Source organism: Homalodisca vitripennis, chromosome 7 (assembly GCF_021130785.1).
Source record: "Homalodisca vitripennis isolate AUS2020 chromosome 7, UT_GWSS_2.1, whole genome shotgun sequence".
NCBI lineage: Eukaryota > Metazoa > Arthropoda > Insecta > Hemiptera > Cicadellidae > Homalodisca > Homalodisca vitripennis.
The window spans coordinates 126,126,513-126,152,324 of NC_060213.1; the positions used below are offsets into that span (position 1 = coordinate 126,126,513).

At 33.3% G+C, this 25,812-nt stretch overlaps 1 protein-coding gene across 1 annotated transcript in view; it reads right to left on the reverse strand.

Moving 5' to 3' along the window:
* Positions 1-2,701: 2,701 nt before the first annotated feature.
* The window catches only part of LOC124366273 (kinesin heavy chain-like), a 94,587-nt gene continuing 71,476 nt past the window's right edge, over positions 2,702-25,812 (reverse strand). The window contains 8 exon segments of the mRNA XM_046822678.1: positions 2,702-4,976; positions 11,188-11,245; positions 12,480-12,582; positions 12,585-12,605; positions 13,199-13,334; positions 14,490-14,678; positions 20,539-20,671; positions 21,641-21,742. Coding sequence (XP_046678634.1) covers positions 4,851-4,976; positions 11,188-11,245; positions 12,480-12,582; positions 12,585-12,605; positions 13,199-13,334; positions 14,490-14,678; positions 20,539-20,671; positions 21,641-21,742 — 868 coding nt within the window. The 3' untranslated portion in view covers positions 2,702-4,850.

The window sequence follows — 25,812 nt, forward strand, 5'->3', positions numbered from 1 at the left end:
ACGGTTCTCTGTGTACTTAAACTTTGCAGGTTACTTTCCAGATTAGTGTAAATTTCTCCAGTTGATTTTTTAGTAATGTTATTAGTTTCCCGCAATTATGACTGTTGGGCGGCAAAGAGCCCCTTCAGCATTGCTTGTACACTTGCTCGGGTTGTAGCCCCGGGCATAACCAGACCGCTTACTTTAATTTTTTTCCCTTGCTACAGGCACCAATTAACTCAGGAAGGCCCCGCCCCGTCCATGGCTGTCTGAGTAAAATTCAACATCCATTGATTTTCCACTATACTCACTCTCTTTCCCTGTTTGGTGTTGGCTTGGAGATGGATGTTTTTCTTGGTTTTATCTGTTTTTCATAGTTGTTTTTTTATTTATTGCCAGATTAAATTACTTTTGTGTCATACTCTTTGGTATTTAAAGCTTCGTACTTGTTACTTGGAGGGATAACAGTAAGATTCTTGAACCTTTTTTTTCTGTTTTTTTTTTGAGTTTCCATTCTTTTTTTTTTCACCTCACTCCAGTTTTCTTCTTGAGTGTTTTTTTTTTCCTGGTTACATGTACAATTTTTTGGGGAGTTTTATGCAGTGAGGTCTTCTGTGTGGAGTAATAGCAGCAGCAACAGTATCAGAACTTACTGAAATTTGGGATTCAGGCCGAGCATATGGGTAAGAGGATGGGAGCGGGTACTTGGTACATCAGTTCAGCAGCTTGTGTCTGTGTGAGTGCAGATAGGTTGTTATTGTTGCAACAGGAGAGCTAGCTGAGCCCGCTTGGTTATTATGTCACTTGGTTTTATGTCTGGCCAGAAACCAGGGACTGGGCTATTTTTATTTCATAGAATGTACCCTGAGTGATACGTTGGATGAGTACGTCGCCAAATATCAACATATAAATACCGCAGTCCAATCCATTGCTTTGTTGTGGCACAACTACTTTATTTATAGGTGCGAGTTTTTTTAAGCCAAGGTGTTTGGATATACTTACTTTTGCTTTGCATGTGGTAAGTTATAGTCACCTATTGAATCAAAGTAAAAAAATTCATTGTGTAATTTTTCCGTACAACAATAGACTCCAGTGCGATCCTCCTTCTTAACCCTACATCGGGCGCTAAAAACGGGAGTTTTCCTCCGTGTATTTTTTATTATTAAAAATAGTACTACTTTTCTGATGTTGGCAGTCGTTTCCCGCAGTGTACTTTCATGAGCATCTTTCGGGAAGCGAAACAATAGCCTCCCGCTTAAATCTTTGTCAAAATCTGTCAGTATGAGGTCTACTTCCGTGCGAGACTGGACAATTCCTCCGTGAGCGCCCGATGTTGTGTGTTGTAGTGCTTGGACGAAATCTCCGTGAGCGCCTTGTGTTTAGTTTTTATGGAGTAATAATCCGTGTTCGCCTAAATGTGTGAACATGTGATGGTTTCTTTTTAAGTTTTACAATATATTTTATTTGAATTTTGTAAAATGGAGAATTAAGATGAGAGACTTTGTCAGTACAGTACCCGTGTGCTAGGGAACATTTCACTACTGTTTATGGAGTGAACATTGTCGTTATAAGAACCAGATGGAAAATGTTTTGAAACTTTGTGTAGTGTGTAAAAAAAAGTTTTTAGTAAAGAATAAATTTTGATTTCAGAGTAATAATTGACATTACAATTGTATAATATCGTCAAGAATTGAAGTAAGTTGTTTTGTAAGAAGTTAAAAACTAAGTTAATTTCCATATATTATTACAGTAAGGTTAAACATTTTTACAATCAATTGCATTATTCTTAAAATTAATCATGTTGTTATTATACAATAACATTTTTTAAGATTTTGAATTTCTTATTTGGAAAATTCATTACATAAAAGAGAGTAATTTCTATTTAATTTCTAAAAATGAATATATTACATTAAAATTAAATCAGTATAAATATTTAAACAAATAAAAACAGTTTAAAAAACGACTATGATATCCATTTTTTGCTAACCTGGAGGAAACCTCCGTGAGCGCCTGATAGTGTTTCTAATCTTAAGCGCCTGATGGAGGATTAAACAATGTTAGGTGAGTTACTAACAGGGGAAAAAATAAATGATTTTTATTTTGAACTTTATGGGATTTCACAATGGAGTCATTGTCCCTTCTAGATATTTGATAGCATGCGTTACCACAGGACTCAACAGGAGTATTTCCTGTTTAAACTACTTTTGACAAAAGCATATTATAATACAATTCAATGGAATCGTCAGTAATCTATTTGTGACTCCATTATAATAGACATACAGATTGACAACCTATCTGTTGTGTTTGTTTCCATGTTTCTTACAGATTGTAAAGGCTTGGTTTGGGCACCTACAATCTGACATTTAGTTATTTTATTTTTTGGTGTAAATGAGTTTATTAGTTGGAGTTTGCCTGGTTTTAGGTTGTTCAGATAACTGGTCTGGATTTTTCTTCAGTATGGGTGAGACAAAACTCTTATTTAATGAACTCCTATTAGATTGATTTTTCTGTTTAATTTTCCAGTTTGTCTTCAATTTCCAGTGGTCACATATTAATTTTAAGCTATTACTAAATATTACATCTATAACCAAAATCAAAATCAAATCGTTTATTTTGTCATTGACAATAAAATTGCATAACAAACGTATTTTATTTTAACACAAGGATTGATGCTTATGGCTAGGAATTTGGGAAGTTTGAGATGGAGAAATAAAACACCACAAGCGTTGCTAGCTGTATATTATTTGTTGTCACCTTGAAACCAAGCGTACAGGACCTCTAACAGTGCAATTATTTCTCAAAAATATTCTCTTTCCCTTGCAAATTAAAACACTTCTTACTCTCTCAAAATTACATAATAATATTGAACCTTATAAAAAACTGACGAGGGCTAACTATGCGTGCGTACTTTCTGTATACACAAGCTATACAAAGTATTGTACATGAAATTTTTACTCTCAGTTCTGCCAGTCTCTGAACAGTTCATTTCAACAAGAGATACAAGTTGGATTTTTCAATGAAATTTTTAAAGAAAACGATTCAAGATTTAGTTTGAAATTTATGTTCAGGATTAAAGATCTTTATTTAAGTAGTAAAGAGCAATTACGATCGTTAAGAATGCACTGCTAAATTCTTTAATCTTTAAAATTGCAGATAATAAACAGCAATTCCGTTCTCCTTCCCTAATATTAAACAGCACTTGGTAAAGACTGGGCAGAACCAGGCAGCCGAGCTCCAAGTCCGAGGGGATAGATTTCTAAAGTTGGCAACATTGGGTCTCGACTACTACACAGAAGCAGTGTCAAAGCGTGAAAAGTTAAGAAATTATCTGTAATTATTTGTCAGGCAATATCTCTTCACTCTCCGAACTACTGTAAGCTTGTTTTTTAACGATTTTATTTAATAAAGTTAAATTATATATTTATAAAAACAAGTCTCAGCTGTTATCATATTAATTTTAAGCTCAATGCAGGCAAAGTAACACAAGAGTTATATACCGACGGAGAACGATTAATAATTAATTAATTACAAACGATAAAAAAGTAACAATCTAATAGTAAGATCACACTAGGATAATCGGTTACCTAACCAACTAAAATATACGTTAAATAAATTAATCTACATAACTAAATCTGTACAGAATCGTGAGTGAATGCAGCAAGTCATATGATACATCTTGCACCAAATTATATGTCTATATAACGTACATTGCAATTTCGGCTATCTCCGAAGAAAAGAATGCCTCATCTATAATCTATTATAACAAGCGAATTTCTTTACATTGATTTCTTAATAAAATAAGTTCATTATGTTTACTGAGTGCTATCCACAACTCGAGCCCAAGCCTGCAGACCAGCCGGGAGTCGCAAGAGGCTTAGACGTCCCAAGTCTGCGCTCCCGGCAGCTGGGTGGTCAAACACAAGCGAGGATCACCTCAAATAAGTAGAAAGGAAACAACTCTTGTTTTATTAATAAAATATAATCAACACATTTTATACTTTTAAACTATAATTCTAAACAATGCAACAAAAAAGCTCGAGAGCCAATGAATCATAATTCTATGTTGAAGCATGCTACAACTTAAAGTGATTTTTAAAACCATCAAAATAACATCATAAATCTCATAGTTCTGATAAAACGGTTTTAAAACGAGCTCTACTTAAAAAAGATTTGAGCTGCACTTAATGGAAATTATAACTAGTTGTGTAAATAAAATATATAAAATAAATAAAATCTAACATATATTATAAAAATACAACAGGCAAGGCGTTCAACACGTTCGTATTTAAATGTTTATATGACCTTATAAACTTTAGGTGAAATTTAAAGTTGGTAGACGATGTTACATATCAGAGTTGATTTCAAGTTTCACATCTTCATTATATCGAATGCTTTATATAATAAGTCGAAAAGCATGCTTGAGAAAAATTTGATAATATTTTCAATCTTGAAATAAAAACACCAAGTGCAGAATGCGGAAGAAACAGTATAACGTTCCGTGAAGTCCTTAAGTAATCGGCGAATCACAATAATAAGTGAGCAGAAGCGCGGTACAAGCAAAGCTTATAAATTATGTACACTCCATTATTGCACTGGTTCCCATGAACGAAGGCATTCTTTTCTCGTAAATTTTGAACTTTATGAAAACCAAAACAGACTTCAACGCAAGAGGAGAAATAAATAACGGTTTATGCTTCAGATGAACGATTAAATTCGTTAAGACATCTTTGGTCGCCACCAACTTCTAGGATGAAATTATAAGCCGCACGTGCGCGCGCACACACTCACTCACACATACGCGCAACACTCACGCAATCACAAGCCTCTACTTATCAACTATATTGGAATTTGTTTTATCAGTACGGCCGAAATTATAAAAGATCAGATTGCACCCCAAACCAAAGAGCACCAAACTGAAGATAAAGATAACCAAGAAGGGGTGATTCAAGGTCGAGTTGGTGAGATTTAAACTTGTTCCGCGGCCGCTCAGCTCTCATCTGAAACAGGGATACCAACAATAAAGTTTAACACTGCAATAACAGTACACCTGTCCTCTATGACAGTACTGTTCATAAACATGACTCACAATTCGATATAAATAATAACACTCTAGAAAAAGTTTAACCCTTGTGCAGGCACCCGAAAATCGGCACAAAAAAATGTTTTTTAATAGAAACATGTTTTTCTGACAAATGTTAATGTGAACCAGTGTGTGACAGTACATTTATACCAAGTAATTTTTGTAGAGTTTTGTGGCAAATCAGGCATGCTGATATACAAGACTGAAATGTTATATATGCCAATGTATAAAACAAATTTCTCTTTAAATCAATCATGCAATTTGTATTTTGATAGGTTTTATTAATATCTTCTTAACTTGCCCCTGATAAGCATGGTTTTTAACAGTTTAAAATACATAATAAATTTTTATGTTTTTTTAACACATCCGCAAACTCATCCGTAAAGAAAGTGGATGTACCTACATTTGTCCAAAAAGGGTTAAGAGATATCTATCATAATACAAATTTTACGTTTATTTATTAACTCTTTAGGCTTAGAATATTTATTAGTATGAAATAATTTATAAAGCCTTCTGATGTTAAAAACAAATTTGTAATAAAATTACCTATATTAGACACAGATACAAACGATATCATTAATGATAAAACAAAAGAGTATGTAAGGGCTAAAAATATAAAACAAAAGTATAGTATATTCAAGTAATGGAAAAACTCAAATGCACAACACAAACAGAAAAAAACAATGATGAACCGTTGACAAGAAAAGCTGCTGATTTAATAAAATTGTCAATGGCGCTAAGGCAACTGCAAGAATATAGCTGATTGGCTAAAAAAAAAAGGATTAATTTATTGCAAACGGCACGCTGAAATGTATATGGCAACAGGCTAAAACATATAAACACAGTGATTTGCGCTTCAATAAGCACACACATTATATATATATATATATATTACTGATTATGAGTAAACACGATTTATTACATTGTGTAAGCGACGTTTTGACTCAGTGTGAACTGGAAAATTTAGGCGTTGGTATGACATTGGACACATAAGCCTATAAACCTATTACTGATTGTTGAATATATAGCTGTATATAACATTGAATGATTAAAAATATTTTGTGAGGAGAGTATTCTTTTTTCTATGGTAATTGAATTTTTAACTGATATTTATATTTTTTTTGAAAGGGAACTCACAAATCCAATTGCAAATATTTACTAACCTGTCCGGGAATAGAACCTGTGACCCTTTTTTCAAATTTACGTCTCAACTACAATCAAAGTCAACTTGTATTTTGTATTATAGGCTTGTTTATTCACACAGGTGAACTTTTGTAATGAACTATTCTAATTTTATAGGAATAAAAGAGGATTGGTTGATTGATTATAAACTGAAGTATCCATTGCCAGAAATTGTGATCACATTGGGGATATACGCTTGAGTAAGGTTCTAGTGGCATTGATTTTCTCAAGTATTACTCAAGGGCTGTTCTTTCACAATATGAGTTATGTTGGTTAATTCCCGAAAATTCTGCTGTGACAGATCTTTGAAGCTATTTTTTTTACACTGTCATCCATTGCCACTGTGTATTTAGTTATTATTTTGAAAAGATGTTTAGGCAAGTCAAAGTAATGTTAGGGACCTAGGCTATGAACTGTGGAATAGGACTAACTCAGCTTCACTAATAAAACAATACTGTTAGATTTTTTACTTTTTATATTGCTTAACTTATTTACATAGCTTAGACAACGGTCTGGTTCAAGGAGTTTGTACAAATACTTTTCAAGTAAGGACTTTGTGTGTAAATATTGTACATGGATAGACTGTTAAAATCTTAATAATGGACTTTGATGAAATGTTTTGTATTTTTACTAAGAGTTGTTGTAATCATACACTATTTATTTTCACCACTGTATTAAGTGTTTAAAACTCATTAAGTGAACTGTGTAATGAATTTGTATGAATATAACAAAAATCAAATACTAAATTGTAAAAGAAAAAATCTGTTCATTAAGACTACTTTTATTGACAACTTCAAAGCGTTGACTACATTCATTGTTTGCAAAATAATTTTCATTCAAGTTGGGATCAGTTTAATGGATACAGACAACTGGATCACACGGATTTATGGATTTCCAAAAACTGCCAATAATCTCCACAGTACTTTAAAAGGAAATAGGATAACCCTGTATTGTATTATTACTGTATGTCAAAGTCCTCGATTTCTAGGCTAGATAACAATATCATGTTACCAAGTTTATAAAATCATTTGTTTGCAGTGAAAAATTAAAGTCCATAACACATATCTATGAATATTGCTTTCATACAGTTATGATTGATTAATTCAACCTAGTTACAAAAAACATTTTGATAATGATGATCTGAGGAAAGTACTAGTGGAAAATGTACACAGCTAATGATGATTGATGATGATGAATATAAGCATGCATATTACAAGAAAAGAGAATACAGCAGCCGTGAACAAGCAAAATGTGTTTGATTGCCGGCTAGTTTTTTCTTGATGATAGAGGAACATAGTGATTATATTTTTATTACTCGATTACACATAAATTATAATATAATTCTTTGAAGTGGACCGGTCAATTATATTGATAACAAGATCAATGTAATTTAAATGACGACATATCTCAATTGAATAGTAATTAAAGTAATTTAATTCCATTAACATATTAAATCAAATTGGTATCAATTAAAATAATAAGGTAAATCATCTAAAATGTTTACTCAAAATAAACAAATTGATATGGAAACATCGGTAACAGTCCAATAGCTTGTGTAACTAAAGAAGATACAACTATTAAGTAACGAAATGGTAAAAATTGCTGTGAACTGAAAATTATCTACAAGAACTGGTATCAACTGAGTCATGTGACGAATCCTATAAATACAGGGTGATTCCAATAAAAGTGCGCATTTTTCAGGAAGGATCAGTTTCAGAAAATACTATTAAAATGTGCGTGGCTCAATAAAGACTGATCAGGAACAGTTCTTAAGGAGTTAAGATCAACTCGGAAGATTGGATTTAAATAACCAGTAATCTTCTACAAAGTTTTCTATTTTGTTGTTCCCAATTCAGACTGAGATTCAAGAAACATGGAATGTTGTCAACTTAAGACTAAATTTTTAGGGAAACAAATAATTTCATTTCACAGCTTAATAACATTAACTGAACATTTTTGATTATGTTCTATCATGATCTTAGTTGTTAAGAACCAAAGTTGAAGGATTAAATGTTAGCTTATAATTAATTAAATGTCATGATTCATTTAAGGCAATTTTTAGAAAGTCATACCTAAATTCAAAATTAAACTAAAATAAGATTTGTTTAACAGACCTACAATTTTGTAGCTGGTGATCCACTAAGATGCTTTATTTTCTTTAATCCAGTTTCAGCCTGTTAAAACTAAAGAAACACTTTTCCCTCACGTGAAAACAGTGATGTATTCTTAATATTTTTCATCTTATCTTGTGTATAACAAAAAATTTAAAAACAAATAGTTATGCTGAGAAAAAATATATATTTACATTAAGTTCTACACATATACGTATAATACAAGTTATTCGTGTTAATTTTAGCTACAAATTTTGAATTAATACATCTAAAAACACTGCAATGAGTTTCTTAAAACACTTCTTCAAAATCTTCTATACCCAGCGATTCATCAAAAAGGAGCAGCTTCTGTTCATTGTCTGTTAAGAACATTAAAATATGTGAAAAGGCAGGAGAATAATTGTCTCTATAATTTTATACAGTAATATAGTACAGAATCTTTAGGATTCTACATTCAATGATTTTGTAGATGTGTTACTGATGAACACAAATCGTGTATAGTCCTCGAGCCGAGAACCAATCGCCATTGTATAACTATACAATCTCGTTATTCATGTAATAAACAGTGCAATTTTCCCCAAAAAAAGAAACCAATCATCAGTTGCACTAGTTTTGGTGGGAATCAAAATGGAAGGGTGACAAAAGATTAAAAAATATTCTTTCTCAGATTACAATTGTTTTGGCTTGACACATATAAAACCAACTATCAAATTAAATCTGCTTCAGCCAACAATCTGAAAACTGGCTATTTACATGAAAATTGTAACTTTTCGTCGACTGACTGCAATACATAATATGTATACATGAAACACTTGAAAACATTTGTACTGTTCATTTTCAATTTTCAGCCTTATTTCAAAATTTGATTAAAATCTGTAATCTTAGGAGAGGCCACGACAAAACATTCCTTGCCCGTATCTAAATTTAAATTTTTAGAATATCCACATTTGATATCTATGAAACACCTTGACCATGTGACTAGTTACACAAAAGCTTTTCTAAGAATATATAGAGGAAATCAGCTTCCTTTTTGTAAAACTGTGTAATATCTGCCAAATTTGATAAAGAATGTTCCATCTGAGCTTTTCCTTCTAGAACTCATTATGCAACCGATAAGGCAATACCAAGATTTATAATTTAAACAATAAATATGCTAGAATCATTTTTAAATATTTATACATGTTCTTGTTTGTGTATGATAATTTTATTATTATACAACTGATCATAAAAATGTAATAATATATCAAAAGCGAATCACAACTTGATGGGTGAAATTGGAATCAGTTGCTGCTATAAAAAATTTGAACTAAAGGCTTACATTCATCCAATTTGTTGTAGTAGCAAACAATTCTTTTCCATTTGGGTTTCTTTGGGCTGTTATTATGATTAGGATTAATCATAATACTTGTTTTATGTAGATACTATGTTGAGACAATATTTTAATAGTGTCTAGATGTTTTAATTTCAAATCCTATATTAGCTTTTTTCAAACCTAAGCTTGATTAAAATAAAATTGTCAACAAACCAATTTTTGCATTCTTTAACTTTTGGAAACTGCTTGATAATATGAATAGTAAATCAAGAATACAACTCTATTTTAAAGCAATTTACGGAGATTATACTAGAAAATTTGCAATATTTTAAGAATTACATTTCTCTACCTTCTACTTTGATTTGATTAATTATGAAATAGGTTACCAGAACATATGTTTTAATTAATAAAATGTGGGCATATATTTGAATTTCTTATTTATTGTAAACCTATTATATTTAAATACGGAAAATTTAAACTGCCCCTACCCATGAAAATAATTGTAAGATATAAACTCACGAATAAATACTTATTTATATTTAAATACAAAAATTAAACAATTGACCATAATAGATAGACGGCAATACGCAGGACTATTTTGAAGGTTAAAATGATTCACTGCTCACTTATTTGGCATAAGGAAGACTTCATCTGCCAAAAAATTGTCGGATTTGTTGCAATGTTGCCAGATCACCCACTTCCTACACTTCTAGTACTCGAATTTAATAAATATTTCTGACAAAGTATTTACTCAGTTCAAATAACAAATAATGTGAATTAACCAAAATTTATAAATGTCTTTGTAGTAGGAATATTAGACAAGATATTTTCACAGCAAATGCTGGATTAATACTCCAGCATTCTCAATTAATTAATGACCCTGGAGATGAACCAAGGCTGAGATGAACCATGGGAGATGATCACTATTTATAATTGGCCTCATGTCAGTTCTCTGTGGTTGGTCGGCCATTGCAAATCTATTGAGAGACCTGTATATTTTAGTTCAGTTTCAATGATTAGTGTTTCGTTATTATTAAGTGCATGTTTTAGAGTTAGTCTGTACGGAGTTAACACACAACATGGTCATTGTGATTCCTGCGTGTCACAATGCTCTGGTATGTTTTGCTCATTTTAACCTAGATGGCAGTTGTGTTTAGGTTAGTTATCCAACCTGATGCAGATCTTGAAACGTAGTGTTACTGAATTTTTGTATCACTGAACGACGGCAAATGTCCGAAAAAATCTACTTTCCTTCACAATCCTTCCATCGTCAAAAACAAACTTTAAACAAAAAAAGTGATGTGCTATTAGTAAGATGACTGAGATGATATTGAAATTACATGGAGATGAAAATGAATGTTAAGACTATTGGGTTATTAATTGAACAGATAGAACAATGGATTCAGTTTATACAAGACTTCACATTACACAAAAGTGCCATCTTCAAAGCTTTGGGACAAAAAGCCTATGGACAATCAGAGCAAATTCATTCGGTCACACAAAAATTCCACATTTAGTATTACTTTGATAATCTCCAACAGTTCGTTTTCTGCTTCTAACTCGATTTGTGATGATGACTCGCTAAAATACAAATTAAAATATTTATAGACAACATACACTATAATAACCACAAATCTCAAAATAAACAAAATATACAACTTACAATTGAACAAAGAGTTTTAGTATTTTAGCAACCCCTATGAATAATCATTTCTATTGTAGAATTCATAACCACATATTTACAAATTCTTATTATACTTATTGTATCTAAGATGAAAAACTCCTACTATTACTACTACTACTGAGTAATTCACAAAAATGATGTGCAGAGTGTATAAAAACATGTATCTTGAAAATTTATCCCGGAAATAAAATAAAATATTTTATTTCTGTGTACGTATGTTATTATATGCTTTTCTTTTCAGATCTACAGGACTCCAAACGTAGCCTACCAAATCATTTCACTCTTTTCAAAAAATCAATTAAAATCTTTAAAAAGTTGAATTCCCAAGATGTTAAAGCGTACAAAATAGATAATGTTCATAAATAAATCTGTGGCTTTCTTTTCCATGTAGTTTTTAGTCTTAATTTATGAAATTCTTATGAAAAAATAAACAAAATTGTATTTGAACTGTAATATATTTAATGATTGTAAAAAAGACAAATTTTTGGGACACAATGGACTATTTTTTAATGCAATAAACCAGTCTAGAATAAACTGATTTTCAAGTTGTATATGGGTAGAATCGAGACCTGGATAGCCAAAGAATTTATCCTATGTGAACTGTCATTTTAATATAGGAAAACACAAATTTCCTCAATAACTAATAAATAGATCTACATAGTACACAAAATCAGCCTCAAATATAATAACTACCACATGTCAATAATGTTTTGGTAATTGGTTTAGTAGCAGTAACAATTCCAAACTCATTTTGTAAGCAAAATATGAGATCTTGCTGATCCAAAGGAAGCATTTACGAGCCATGATTATAGCAGAAAGTTTGCTCCTGTGAGGTTTTAATAGGTTTAGAAAACCCTCGTTAAGATTTAACAGTTAATTGCTAGAATAATCTTGATTCTTTTTCAAATTGGAAATTATTAATAACCAATGAACAATTAAATACCAACAGAATTCAAAAAGGTTATAAATAAATGTGTTCAGTGGCATCCATATCTTGTTTTAAGGGACTGATCTAAAAATCCAGGACTAAATGAGAGATACAAAACACATACTTATTATATACAAATAAATAAAAAAGAATCTGACATGACAACATATAATTGTTTCATTTGTCGAGTTAAAGACACGTACCCTTGTTGCCACCGCCTCCCATGATGCTCTTGCGCTTGGGAGTGTCGTCGTCGCCCAGGATGCGGCCGGGGCCCACCACCGGCCTCACCCCCTGCAAGTGCTGCTGGCCTGCTCGGATCGGCTTGGCTGTGACACAAAAAAAAAGTTAAGAAGTTACTTCTTTTTTACATCGCTTGCAATGCAACAAACAAGTAGTGAAGAACATGGAAATGAATGAGTGCAAGTGTGATAGGAAATGTTATTATTTCTAGTTGTTATTTATTTATTGTTAGTAATTTATAAATATTTTGTTAATTGTTGAATTTTAGTGTTGTTGATTAATGCCATTATTTTAAAACTTTTAATTGCCATTTTATTGAAGTAATTTATTTTAACTAATATATAGTATGTAACTCTTTTAACACCTTAAAATACATCAAATTATAAAAAGTTTAAACTTTATTACAATAATTTATCTGTAATTATAGTTATAAGTATATCTAGACTTGGCACTGTGCCACGATACTGACGTTAATACTTGTAAAAAGTCTTATGACAATAAGTTGATTGATTGATTTAAAATTATATGCTATAACAAATGGTTTGTGTTCATTTATGTTTTAAGAATTTTTTAATGCTTACCAACAAAACTCTCAGTCACCGTTCTAGGTATTTAAATGTATCAGTTACAGAGTTAAATGAATTATCATGATGATAAAACACATTAGAATGTAACTCACCAATTTGTGCACTGGGGCCGCGTCGTGCCAGGTTTTTCTGCCGGACTGCTTCCTTGATACGGTCCACCTCAAACTGGTAGCGCTTACGGTCGCGCATCGCTCCTTCCTTGGCCTCTTTCAGTGCCGTCTCCAGAGCCTACAACAACCAATCACACTATGTACCAAAGTTGACTTAGAACCCTTTTCCATCCTGAATAACAGTTATTAACTTTAGATGAATTTTCTTCTTTCTTCTTTTATGGGGCGGCTTATTGCCAAGCACTTAAGCCTCAAGGGCCTTTTGCGCAACCCGGAAGCACACCATGAGGCCTACCAGTCTACGGTTTCAGCAGTGCCACAAACCACCGAAAACAACCTATCAAGTCCTCCTTGGGAAATTCACCATCTTTGTACAAAGTACCAAAGATGGCATACCACTCCCTTGCTATTGCAAGACAATCAAAGAGCAGGTGTTCAGCAGTCTCCTCCTGCTCATTACACATTCTACAGAGCGGATCTTCCCAAGGATACCGATTCTGTGAAGATGCTTCCTCAGGTGACCATGTCCCATAATCAGACCTATAACCAGAGAAGTCATCAATCTACTTAGTGAGAGAAGATCAGATGCCACCCTGGATGTAGGCGACTTTAGTACCATTCTGCTACCCGAACATAACCTCCACCTTCTCTCATGTTCAGCACGAACCCATTTTGAGACAGCCCCAAAGGATTCACACCTTGAAATACCACAGAACTGTTGAGGACCTGTCATAATTGACACTGAGCCCTAGTTGGCCAGGCCATCAGCTCTTTCATTCCCAGAGATCCCCCCATGACCAGGAACCCAACAAACAGTCACACTGTTGATTCTGGCAAGGGAAGAAACAACTTGATTGCAATCCCAGAAAAGTTTGGAATTGAACACACAAGAGTCCAGCTCCATCAGTGCTGCCTGACTATGTGTGAAAATATTGATCGTCTTACTCCTATATCGCAGACAAAGATTCTCACAAGCACACTCCATAATGGCTGCGACCTCCGCCTCAAAAACTGTAAGATAAGGACCCATAGGGACCACCAGCTCCCTGCATGGTCTCACCCCCACAATTCCAGCCCCTGTGTCACTTTTCGTTTTAGAGCCGTCTGTAAACCATTCAAGCTCTGCTGGCGGAGGAAGTTTTCCTAGGAGGTATCACAATCCTAAATTAGGTGAATTTTTGTTCAGTTACATATTATTTCGAACCCAACGTCTTTAGCTTGAATTACCCTTACTACTAACTACGATATCTAAAGAGTTAATGTGTGCTCTGACCTTGACCCTCTCCATGGTAGCTCTTAGCCTCTTCTCCAGCTTGGGCAGCTCACAGCGCAGGTCCGCGTTGTCTCGTACCAGTTGCTTGTGCACCTTGGTCAGCTGGTCCAGGTTGTTCTCCAGGAAACTGATCTTCTGTTTCTGTGCCAGAGACCCACCGTCGTCCTCATTGTCCTCAGCGTTTACAGACTGTGGACAAACACATCATTTCAAGAAAGAGAAAAATCGAATGAGGTGATAGAAAAGTTGTCTTCCAAATAACTATAACCATTTTATTGTAGATACAACAAAAAAAAAACATGGAAAATACTTTAGGGTCTATGGAGGTTTTTTGCAAATTCAATACTATTTGTGGACGACTCCCGACTCAAAACATTCTAACCAAACTACCTCTTAGAAATACAGAACAAAAATAATAATTAATAACATAAATTGATAACATTTTAACCCCAAAATACAAAATTTCAGTATCCCCACCATAATCTCTCCTTATTTAAAAAAACCCATCATATATGCCTTTAACATTTTTTAATAAATACCTCCCCATATCGCTTGCCTTAATCAAAAACAAATGTTAAAGGCTGTAAAGTATAAGTTGGTGTAGGAGGCATATTACTCCTTAGATGAGTACCTGCTTGATAGCTGGAACTAATTCACTGAATATTTAGAAAATTACATAAGAAATAAGGGTGTATTAAAAAAAAATGATTTTAAATGGAAAAAATATTGAAAGAAATGATGTTTTATATTGTACATCTAGATTGAGTACCTCAAAAAGTGAGGATTATTATGGTTTTTCCAATGCAATTATGAAAGACATCATTGACATAATATTAGAGCCAGTTACTTATTTATTTAATAAGATGCTAGACCAAGGAACATTTCCTCAAGCTTTAAAAATAACAAAAGTAGTGCCAATTTTTAAAAAAGGAGATAGGACTAACCCCTCTAGCTATCGACCAATCTCATTAGTTCCTATTCTTAGTAAAATATTTGAGTTTTGTATCAAAGAACAATTGTATAACTTTTTTGTTGTAAATAATCTTTTTTGTTCAGACCAATTTGGTTTTTCTCCCACGTTTAAACACAGTAAAAGCGGTTGAAACTGTAACAGAACAGGTTATTCTGAATTTTGAAAAACAAAATAATGACATCTACTACCTTAATTGACTTAAGTAAGGCTTTTGATTGCATTCCTCATGACCTGCTTTTAAAAAAGCTACATTTTTATGGCATAAAAAATAATGAATTACGTTTATTTTCATCATATTACAAAATAGAAGCCAGATGGTTTCACAAAATAAAGATGTATCTGGTTTCCAAAATGTTTTACTAGGAGTACCACAAGGCTCAGTACTCGGTCCTTTTCTTTTTGTAGTAGCAATAAATGATTTTTCATTTAATATGCCTTTGTAGGTGTATTCTATATGCAGATGATACAACTATTTTAAATAGCAATAAACATCTGGAAACTTTAATTTTTAGAACAGGAGCAGGCAATGACTGAAGCTATTAAGTGGTTTAAAAAGCCAACCTTTTGGTAGTAAAATAATAGCAAAACAGAAAATTTAATTTTTTACTCTTGATGGAAATTGTGTCCTTGATAGTAAATACACAGAACCTATTAAGCTATTAGGAATATACATGGATAATCGATTAAATTGGGATGCACAATGTAAGTTTTCTTTGTAAAAAATTAGCTAGGGTTACATACCTTATCAGGAAACTAAAGTATAAATATCAGTACTGAAATGTTGGTCACAGCATATTATGCGCCTTTTTCCATTCCCAGCTCAGCTATGTGTAACACTTTGGGGAAACAGTACTAGTGCTAAAACTGCTTTCATTTGGCAAAAGAAAGTAATTAGAATTATTGCAAATGTTGGCAATAGAGGTTCTTGTGTCCCCACTTTTTAAAAAATTTAGAATTATGACCCTTCCATCCCTGTTATATTTATTGTACTTTACTTAGTATCAAGGAACAATTAGATAGTTTTATTATAGTAGACAAGAAATACACTCCTACTGTACAAGAAAAAAATATATGCTTGAACAGATGAATGTTCGATTGGAGAAAACCAAAGGCACTTTTATTTATATGAAGATTAAACTTTTTAATAAACTTCCTGAAAAAGCATGGCATGTGTCTATTAATAGATTTAAAAATGTTGTGAGTAATTGGCTTGTTGATAACACATTTTATTCTTTAAATGACTACTTAACCTGTGATATTAGTACGTTAATTTTTTAATAGTTATGATTTTGTTGATAGTTTATCTCTTGTTATTTTATTTATTGTTGTTAAATCTATTTCATTGTTAATTTTAAATTTGTTGCATTTTTATCTATTTATTGTTTACTTTTTATTGTTTTATTGTTATATATTTTATTGTTTTATTTACTATTTAATTTATTGTGTATATAATGTTTTAGATATGTTATATATATTTAACGAGATGCTGCTAATACCATTTTTTACTTTTATTTTCTTTTTAATGACTAAAATTGTGGCGTTATTCACATGTTCATATAAAATTTACTTTGACTTACAGTCTAATCATTACACGTATTATGGGGTTTTAAAGGTGTGATAGGAGTAGGTAGCCTTTTAGATATAATAAAAAGTGACGTTGTCCATTGCATTGTCAAGTGCTTAAAGACAATAAAGATTTCTTGATTCTTGATTCTTGACTGCACCCTCCTGTTTTTGATAGGTTTTAATATTTTAATTTATTTTTTGTATTTATTTGTATTATATTATCTGTTATATTATAGACTGTTTATTAAGTGCTAATTAAAATACAAAATGTATTTTAGCTTTAGTTAGGATAGTGTATATTCTTATGTTTTTGACGACGCACCTGTATTGTGTACCCATATAATACGTAATTTGCAAATAAAGAATGACTAATGACTAAAGAATGACCCCAAAAGTCGCAATCTTGGGTTATTTTGTCAATAGTGATATTTTCAAGTTGGCAGTTGGTGAATTAGCAAGAAGTTTAGTGCAAAGTTACCATTTCATTCATAGCATGAAAAATCAACATGATTTACATAATGGGAACATCGCTTGTTCAGACTGTAAAAAGTTATAAACGAATTGCGATTATTTTATGATGAAGTATTACTTCACAATAGCTATTGCTATTGTGTGGCGCTATGGTCAAAAGGGTAAATTCAGATCTATGTAAATTCTTTTTTTAAATGTACACAGGTAGTTTTGTATAGTTGATCATTCAGTCAGGTCTCAGGACTTTAGTCTTGACATTTTTCTGAGATAATTCATGTATAATTCATCATACACAATAATTTTATTTTTTATGTGATTCATACTTTTAGTGTGGCACTTTTAACACAGCCCCTCATCATCTTAAACACAATTATTACTATACAAAGAGTCGATTAGGTAATATTTTTTTAAAGCATCAGTTTACATATCAATTACCGTCCAAGACTACATCACTATTACAACTAAAATAGCTAGAATGTAACAATTTAGTTCTAAGAAATTTAAAACAAGTTAAAAAGTGAAATAAGGTTTACTTGGGAGAGGGAAACATATTGCATGGAACACCGGAGGAGGGTTTTGAAAAGGTAATGTCTTCTGTTACACCTTGACTTATCCAACTGCAAGAAAATTTACATCTCGTTACAATACTAAAGTTGAATATTCCTTAAAGGAAAAAACTAAGAATACATTATACTAAAATCTCTGTATATACATACAAATTTCAGGTTCAATTATATAGAAGCAAAATAAAATTAAAATGAATTATCTACGATGGTATAAAAAAATTCAGCAGGTATGTTTCTTCTCTAAACAGAATATTATAATTGATATTCGTATGTAAGATATACAATACATTTCAAAATGGGTATGTGGGTTGGATTTTACTATTTAATAAGAGCTTGGATTTTATTGATTGTACAAAAAAAACATTTTTATGTTTTGAATGAAAATCAATCAGTAAAAAGATAAAAAAACTTAGCCCTTTTTAGATATAAGTGTAATCAGAAAAGCCCCAAGATCTGAACAGATCAACATTGCCGTCTAATGCAGAAAATCTTGTAGTATAAATTGTTAACCAATTTTATAGTTTTTACAAGAAGAATGTTTTTTTTTAAGTTATAAACAACATAGGCAATGACAACTTAAAAGATAATTTAGTAATAATTTACCAAAAAATATTAAAATATGTTTTATGCCAAGTGATAAAAAAAATTCCTCCAATTTCTTAATGATAGCATACGGAAAAAGGAATCTTGGAGGTTATTCTAAGTCTGTCGGAACAGTACTTCTAAAAGTAACAGAAAAATAAATAGTAGGCACAAAATATAATAGCTCTGCAATTGAAAAAATCCCTAACCTAAAGGCACATAATCTGCTTATCACTACGGTTAAATAATCAATTGCTGTTATGTTCGATAAAGAAAAATAGTACATTTCCGTTAATCCGGCATGGTACAGACTTGAGGCATGCCGAATTATTAAATATGCCGGTTTATCGGATATATATCGGAGAAATAATGTAGACATTTGAAACAATCACAGTTAAACATGTTTTTATTATTCAAATATAACCTACAGGTAGTACTCATTATATGTGAATCTGTAAGAACTATTTTATTTTGAACAGTCTATCTATAGTGCGTAGTATACGCATCACAACAATTGGGTGGAATTGGGTCAAGATCAAGGACACGCGTTTATCCTGGTTTATCACAGCCTCGTACCGTACTACCACTGCCAGCCTCTCTAGACACTGCCTGTCTGTCTCAGAAGGCAGTGGCGAGAGAAGTCAGTCGTCGTTTTAAGTCGTCCTTCCATCACATCCCCATACTGTACTGCCACTGCCAGCCTCTCTAGACACTGCCTGTCTGTCTCAGAAAGGCAGTGGCGAGAGAAGTCAGTCGTTTTAAGTCGTCCTTCCATCACATCCCCATACTGTACTGCCACTGCCAGCCTCTCTAGACACTGCCTGTCTGTCTCAGAAGGCAGTGGCGAGAGAAGTGAGTCGTTTTAAGTCGTCCTTCCATCACATCCCCATACTGTACTGCCACTGCCAGCCTCTCTAGACACTGCCTGTCTGTCTCAGAAGGCAGTGGCGAGAGAAGTCAGTCGTTTTAAGTCGTCCTTCCATCACATCCCCATACTGTACTGCCACTGCCAGCCTCTCTAGACACTGCCTGTCTGTCTCAGAAGGCAGTGGCGAGAGAAGTGAGTCGTTTTAAGTCGTCCTTCCATCACATCCCCATACTGTACTGCCACTGCCAGCCTCTCTAGACACTGCCTGTCTGTCTCAGAAGGCAGTGGCGAGAGAAGTGAGTCGTTTTAAGTCGTCCTTCCATCACATCCCCATACTGTACTGCCACTGCCAGCCTCTCTAGACACTGCCTGTCTGTCTCAGAAGGCAGTGGCGAGAGAAGTGAGTCGTTTTAAGTCGTCCTTCCATCACATCCCCATACTGTACTGCCACTGCCAGCCTCTCTAGACACTGCCTGTCTGTCTCAGAAGGCAGTGGCGAGAGAAGTGAGTCGTTTTAAGTCGTCCTTCCATCACATCCCCATACTGTACTGCCACTGCCAGCCTCTCTAGACACTGCCTGTCTGTCTCAGAAGGCAGTGGCGAGAGAAGTGAGTCGTTTTAAGTCGTCCTTCCATCACATCCCCATACCCTTACTGCCACTGCCAGCCTCTCTAGACACTGCCTGTCTGTCTCAGAAGGCAGTGGCGAGAGACGTCAGTCGTTTAGAGTCGTCTTTCCATCACATCCCCATACCTTACTGCCACTGCCAGCCTCTCTAGACACTGCCTGTCTGTCTCAGAAGGCAGTGGCGAGACGTCAGTCGTTTAGAGTCGTCTTTCCATCACAAACCTGTGCTGAGCACATTAACTGTGAAATTGGACCTACCATTACTAGACTCAATTGAGTTGATACGAATAGACGAAAGTGCAACTGGTTACACAGGCTGACAGCCGACGGCTCTGGTCATTCAAGTGACTTGATTCTAAATATGTAGCATAAATATGTAAAGATACATGATTTTACCTTTTTGATCCTAGCCTGTAAATCTTGGACAAACAGTTTGCGAAGGTTATGAAGTGTTTGTAGCTCCTTAGCGACTGTATCCTCCAGGCCCTTCAGGTCTTTCCTGGCCTGCTCTCGCCTTTCGTTTGTCAGGCTGTAACAGAACGTAACATAACGTAACTGTAACATAATCTACTACGAATAGTTTACAATTACTATGGGATGATTATATGCCAATGACAAATACCACTACCCCTTTTAGTGCCAGGCCGAAAATGAGAAGTAATTTCCAAAAATGCTTGAGGATTTTCCACCCAATAGTATTAAACAAATCATAGGCCTTTTCAGCCATTTTGCAGTTTTATTTTTTTATATTAAAATTACAAATATTGAGATATTTTCCTAACTGTTTTTACCTGTTAGCAGGCAGAAAAATAAATTTCCTTCTTAAAAACTATAAAACAAATCTTGTTTAAAAATACTTGCAAAAAAACAAGTCACCTATTGTCAACTTTAGAACATTTTTAAATTTACGAATGTGCCAAAATTAATCCTAATGTATTATTCCAAGACCAAGATTTACTAAAAAAAAATGTATTATTTGATAGTGTTAGAATGATATAAATTGATCACATACAAAATTAAATAAAAACATTTAGCCACCTAGGTAGTTAAAACATATGACAATTTGGTTTCAATTATTTATTTATATTTACTTCATTTACCTTCACCTACAAGTACATTATGATAAATTCTTTGAATTCAAAATGTACATTGTACAAATACAATCTATAAGAAATTGTTAAAAGGTTTATTATTGTATACTTATATCAAACACTTTTTAAGGCTAAATTTCTAAAAAAAATTACATTATGCTTTTTTAGAAAAGTTTTGTTCACTTTTTTGTATGACAAACACCATTAGAATCAATTTGGCTGAGAATACCATATACAAGACTATTTTAACATCAAATGAGTTATATTTTTATGAATAAAAAAAAAAACAACTTATACTAGTAGAGAAAATCCCTTGGCATTTAAAAAAAAATGACCGGTAGTTCTAGGGTTGATGAAAGCATAAAGCTTGTTGCAATGTTATAACAGTAGATAATGATAATGCTTACATGAGCTCTTGAAGCCGGTTGCTTTTTTCAGTCTCCTCTTGCTTTAACTTCTCATACTCCTGCTGTAGTTGCTGGTGTGCCAAGGTGTACTTCTGGTTCAGACTGGAATAAAGTAATCTCTTAATTTATAATTCTTATTTATAGCAGATAGACTAGAATATAATAGTTTATTGGCCACAAAATATTCCAAATAAATACATAAGCAAGTAAGTATAATTCATGTTAAAATTTATTTATTACCATTTTGTCATTTTTAGTCCATTGGCTAAAAGCATTACTTAGCAAGAAATTGTATGGTTTTGATTTAAAAGAACAGTTACTTAATGTTTTCATTTTAATTGGCAACTTATTCATTAACCCAGATGCACTAAAATACAGAAGATTTTTTTCATGTTTGCTATGTCTATGTTGAGGTAAATTTATAAAATGGTTACTTCTTGTATTGTAAGAGCGGATTTCATTTCTGAGCATAGTCCTGTTTTCATTGTTTCTAAGGTATAGCAAAAACTGCATTATATACAGACAAGGTAAAGTGAGAATCTTAAGATACTCCTACAATGAACAAGGCTTCCTGCTCCGGCAATAACACAGATAGCCTTCTTCTGTATTATAAATACTTATACTTATAAACAAACTAAGCTCTTTTCGCTTTGCAATGAAAATATTAGCAGATTCAGTATCTATTTCTACTTGTAAAATTGTATATTATGCCTATGTTCAATTGATTTTGAAATACGGTATTGTACTCTGGGGTTCATGTCCTGACTTTGAAAAAGTATTTATAGCCCAAAAAGCTGTTCTGAGAGCAAGGGTTGGTGCAAACTTTAGAGAGGTCTGCCGTCCACTATTTAAAAAAATCTAAAATACTCGACTACCAGGTTTATATTTTTGAATTGTTGAAATTAGTCCATAAAAATCCAAACACCTTTGAACAATACAAAAATCAGCATAATCAAAATACTAGACACAAAACTCTTCCTGCCTTTCCAATCCATAAAACTTCTTTATTTGAAAAAAGTCCACTATATATGGGAATTCGGTTATATGATTGTTTACCTTTATCACTAAAAGAGCTTAAAAATTATAATTTTCAAAATAGTATTCAAAACCTCCTCATAGAAAAGGCTTATTACAGTGTAAATGAAATGCAGACAATTTTTTTTTCAAATAATATAACTAATCAATTTTAAAATCCCAACCTATGCAATTATTTATTATTATTACTTCAGTCTATGTAAAATAAGGATGATTTATTATTTTGTATAGACATAATAATATATAGACAATTCATGCAGTACATACAGCAACACTTATACTTTAGTTATACTTTTAAAAATCTTGACCGTGCACCTGTTAGTATTACTTATGTAATCATTCAAATGTCAATGTGCAATAAATACTTTGAATTTGAATTTACTTCTTCAGCATGGGAGGCTCCAACCCATACAACAAGACCATAGTTAATACGTTTGGGAGATACCAAAATAGGCCGTCTGGATGCCGTCCTAGTCCAATTCACCACAAAAGCATTTTATAGCATAAATACTGAGACCAATTATATACTGATGCCAACAGAGTGTTGGGTCAAGCGTTAAGCCCAGGAATTTTGGATTTTCTATTAGATGTTTCAGTTTTTTTCTTTCAAGCCTTTTTGTCAGTATTTAGTACCAATTCATCAGCAGTCAACCAATTTTGAATAAGGTTTTCATTTAATTTTGCTTGTGTCAATGTGAGACTGCTACTGGTTTGTCTATTAATGGTTGTTTGTCATCAGCATAGAGGACAACATCCACAGGTAGACACTTACTCAAACCATTTATCATGATGATAAAAAGTAGAGGGTCAAATACTGAGCCCTGAGGGACACAACAATTTAAATCTAGGCTACTTGATTCTTTGTTGTTACTTACCACATACTGTTTACAATTCTTCAGATAACTCTGAGTTTAATGTTTAAGTTTAAAGATGAGTTTAATCTAGGCATCAACAGTATTATAATGCTTGATCCTGATTCTTAGTAGCAGTATTGCTTTAATAGTATGGGAAGTTGTTCACTAATATTCTGCTTTCTTATTCAATTTGATAATGATCATTATGTTTGTTGAAAGAGTGTCTATAGAGGTGAATCAGTACTCTGTACTTATCGAGAATAATTGCTATGTCTAGACTTTGTGACAGAACATGGTCGTGAATGGTTGACGAAGTCTAAGTTGTCGGACTTCAATAACTCTACTCTTACACGTACTTAGGCAGTAACTTTGATTTACAAGAGTTTTCTTTTCAGTTCATTCATTGAAAAAATACATTACTTTTACCACAGGACATACAATTCTTTGCATTAAATCAAATGGTATAATGTATTTACTAGTGTAAATTTTTGTGATCAAGATATGACTTTAGTACTTGGTAAGAAACTCCAAAAGTATTGTTAAGTTATGCTTAAGCCTTGAGATTTGAAGGACCATATGTGAACTATTGAGCAACCGCAGTGTTAAAACTGAAAAGTAAGCTACCGATTACAATGTTGACTAATCTTTCATATGTATCGCATGACACATGGAATTTTCTTCCTCTCTTTGCTATATCAAAAAACGTCTCCCGTTTATGGTTGGAGAGAACATAAAGAGGATGACTGAGGCTACTTTGTCTTGAGCCTGGGTAATGTGACACACAACTCCACAAGTGTGGTTTGGAAGTCTGTGAAAGGTCAGAGGAAATGGCAGCACTATTGCTTCCTGAGGTTACTTTCATTTAGTAACTTTTCTTGGTGGTGGAACTGATACCAAATAATATAACCAGCTGTATTATTTTGAAGGGATAAATAAATCGGAGACTAGGTTTAAAACAGTGAAAAATTAACCACTTTTCATTTTTGCAATGTCTTCAATCATCTAATATGTGTCACTCAAACCAAATTGGGATTGCCGATGTCCGAGTGGTCTAAACCGTTCGACTAGCTAGGAAAATGGCGCCTGCTAGTAAGAACCCGGTTTGTGGTGGATGTCCAAGAAAAGTGACTAATAGCTCTGGAGGAGTTATGTGTACTGGAAATTGTAAAAATTGGTTTCATTTTGATTGTGCGGGTAAATCTAAGAAGGATTACTCTTTCTCCAAAGGTGAAAAGTCGAACTTTCAATGCAGTGAGTGTACGCAGCAGCAGTTGGCGAAACGTGTATCAGTGAGTAAGCCGCTCGATGCAGTGGCTGACTCGTGTGAGTGCTCGGTGCATATTAGAATTCTAACAGACCAGATTTTTGATATAACTCAGAATCAAAAGGATCTTCGTAAACAGGTTACCGATCTGTTGGCCGAGAACGCTAGACTAACCTCAATTTTGACCGATCATTCAGAAGTGATTAGCAATATCTTAACTAGTAATAGTAGTCGGACCTCTTATTCTAGTGCTTTAAAATCATCTCCTAAAAACACAAGTTCATTATATTTGGTAAATAATTCAAATAGGACTGATGGTGAAACTAACATTAGTGAGGTTATTAATGATGAATTTGATTTGACTCCAGTGGTCAACTCTGACATCTCTTCATGCATAAGCAGACGAAATTCTGTTCCGTCAAACAGCTTTTTGAGGGAAATAACTATTCCAAAGAGGAAGGAAAAAGTTTCTAAGCCTGCAGAAGATCCAATTGGTCGTGTTAATGGGCAAACACCTGTGAGGCTTCATGACAATACTCAGTCTCCTAACTCTAAGCAAGGCAGTTCTGTTCCAGTCCCCAATTCCTATTCTACTGTTGTTTGGGGTAAACGGTCACTATCAGAATCAGGGACAATTACGAAGATGAGTAAAGTTGAATCCGATCGTACGGATTTCAAAGTAGTTCAAGCCAAAAGAAAGCGTGGTGTAAATATTGGTTTCAATAAACTGCAAAACCGAAATCGCGCTGATTTTATTACGGGTCGTGCAACAAGAAATGACCAACTCAAAGTTGTCGAGAAGAGTAGGTTTCTGTTTGTATCCAGGTTTGATGAGGATGTTGACTGTATGGCCGTGAAAAGATATATTAATGAAGGTGCAAACGGTAACTATGAAGTTACGAAACTTAAGAACAGGTACCCTGGTTATAGTTCTTTTAAGATTAGTGTTCCCGTTACCCTCTGGGATAAAGTGTACAATGCAGATTTCTGGCCAGTTGGGACTTATGTGGCTCGTTTTC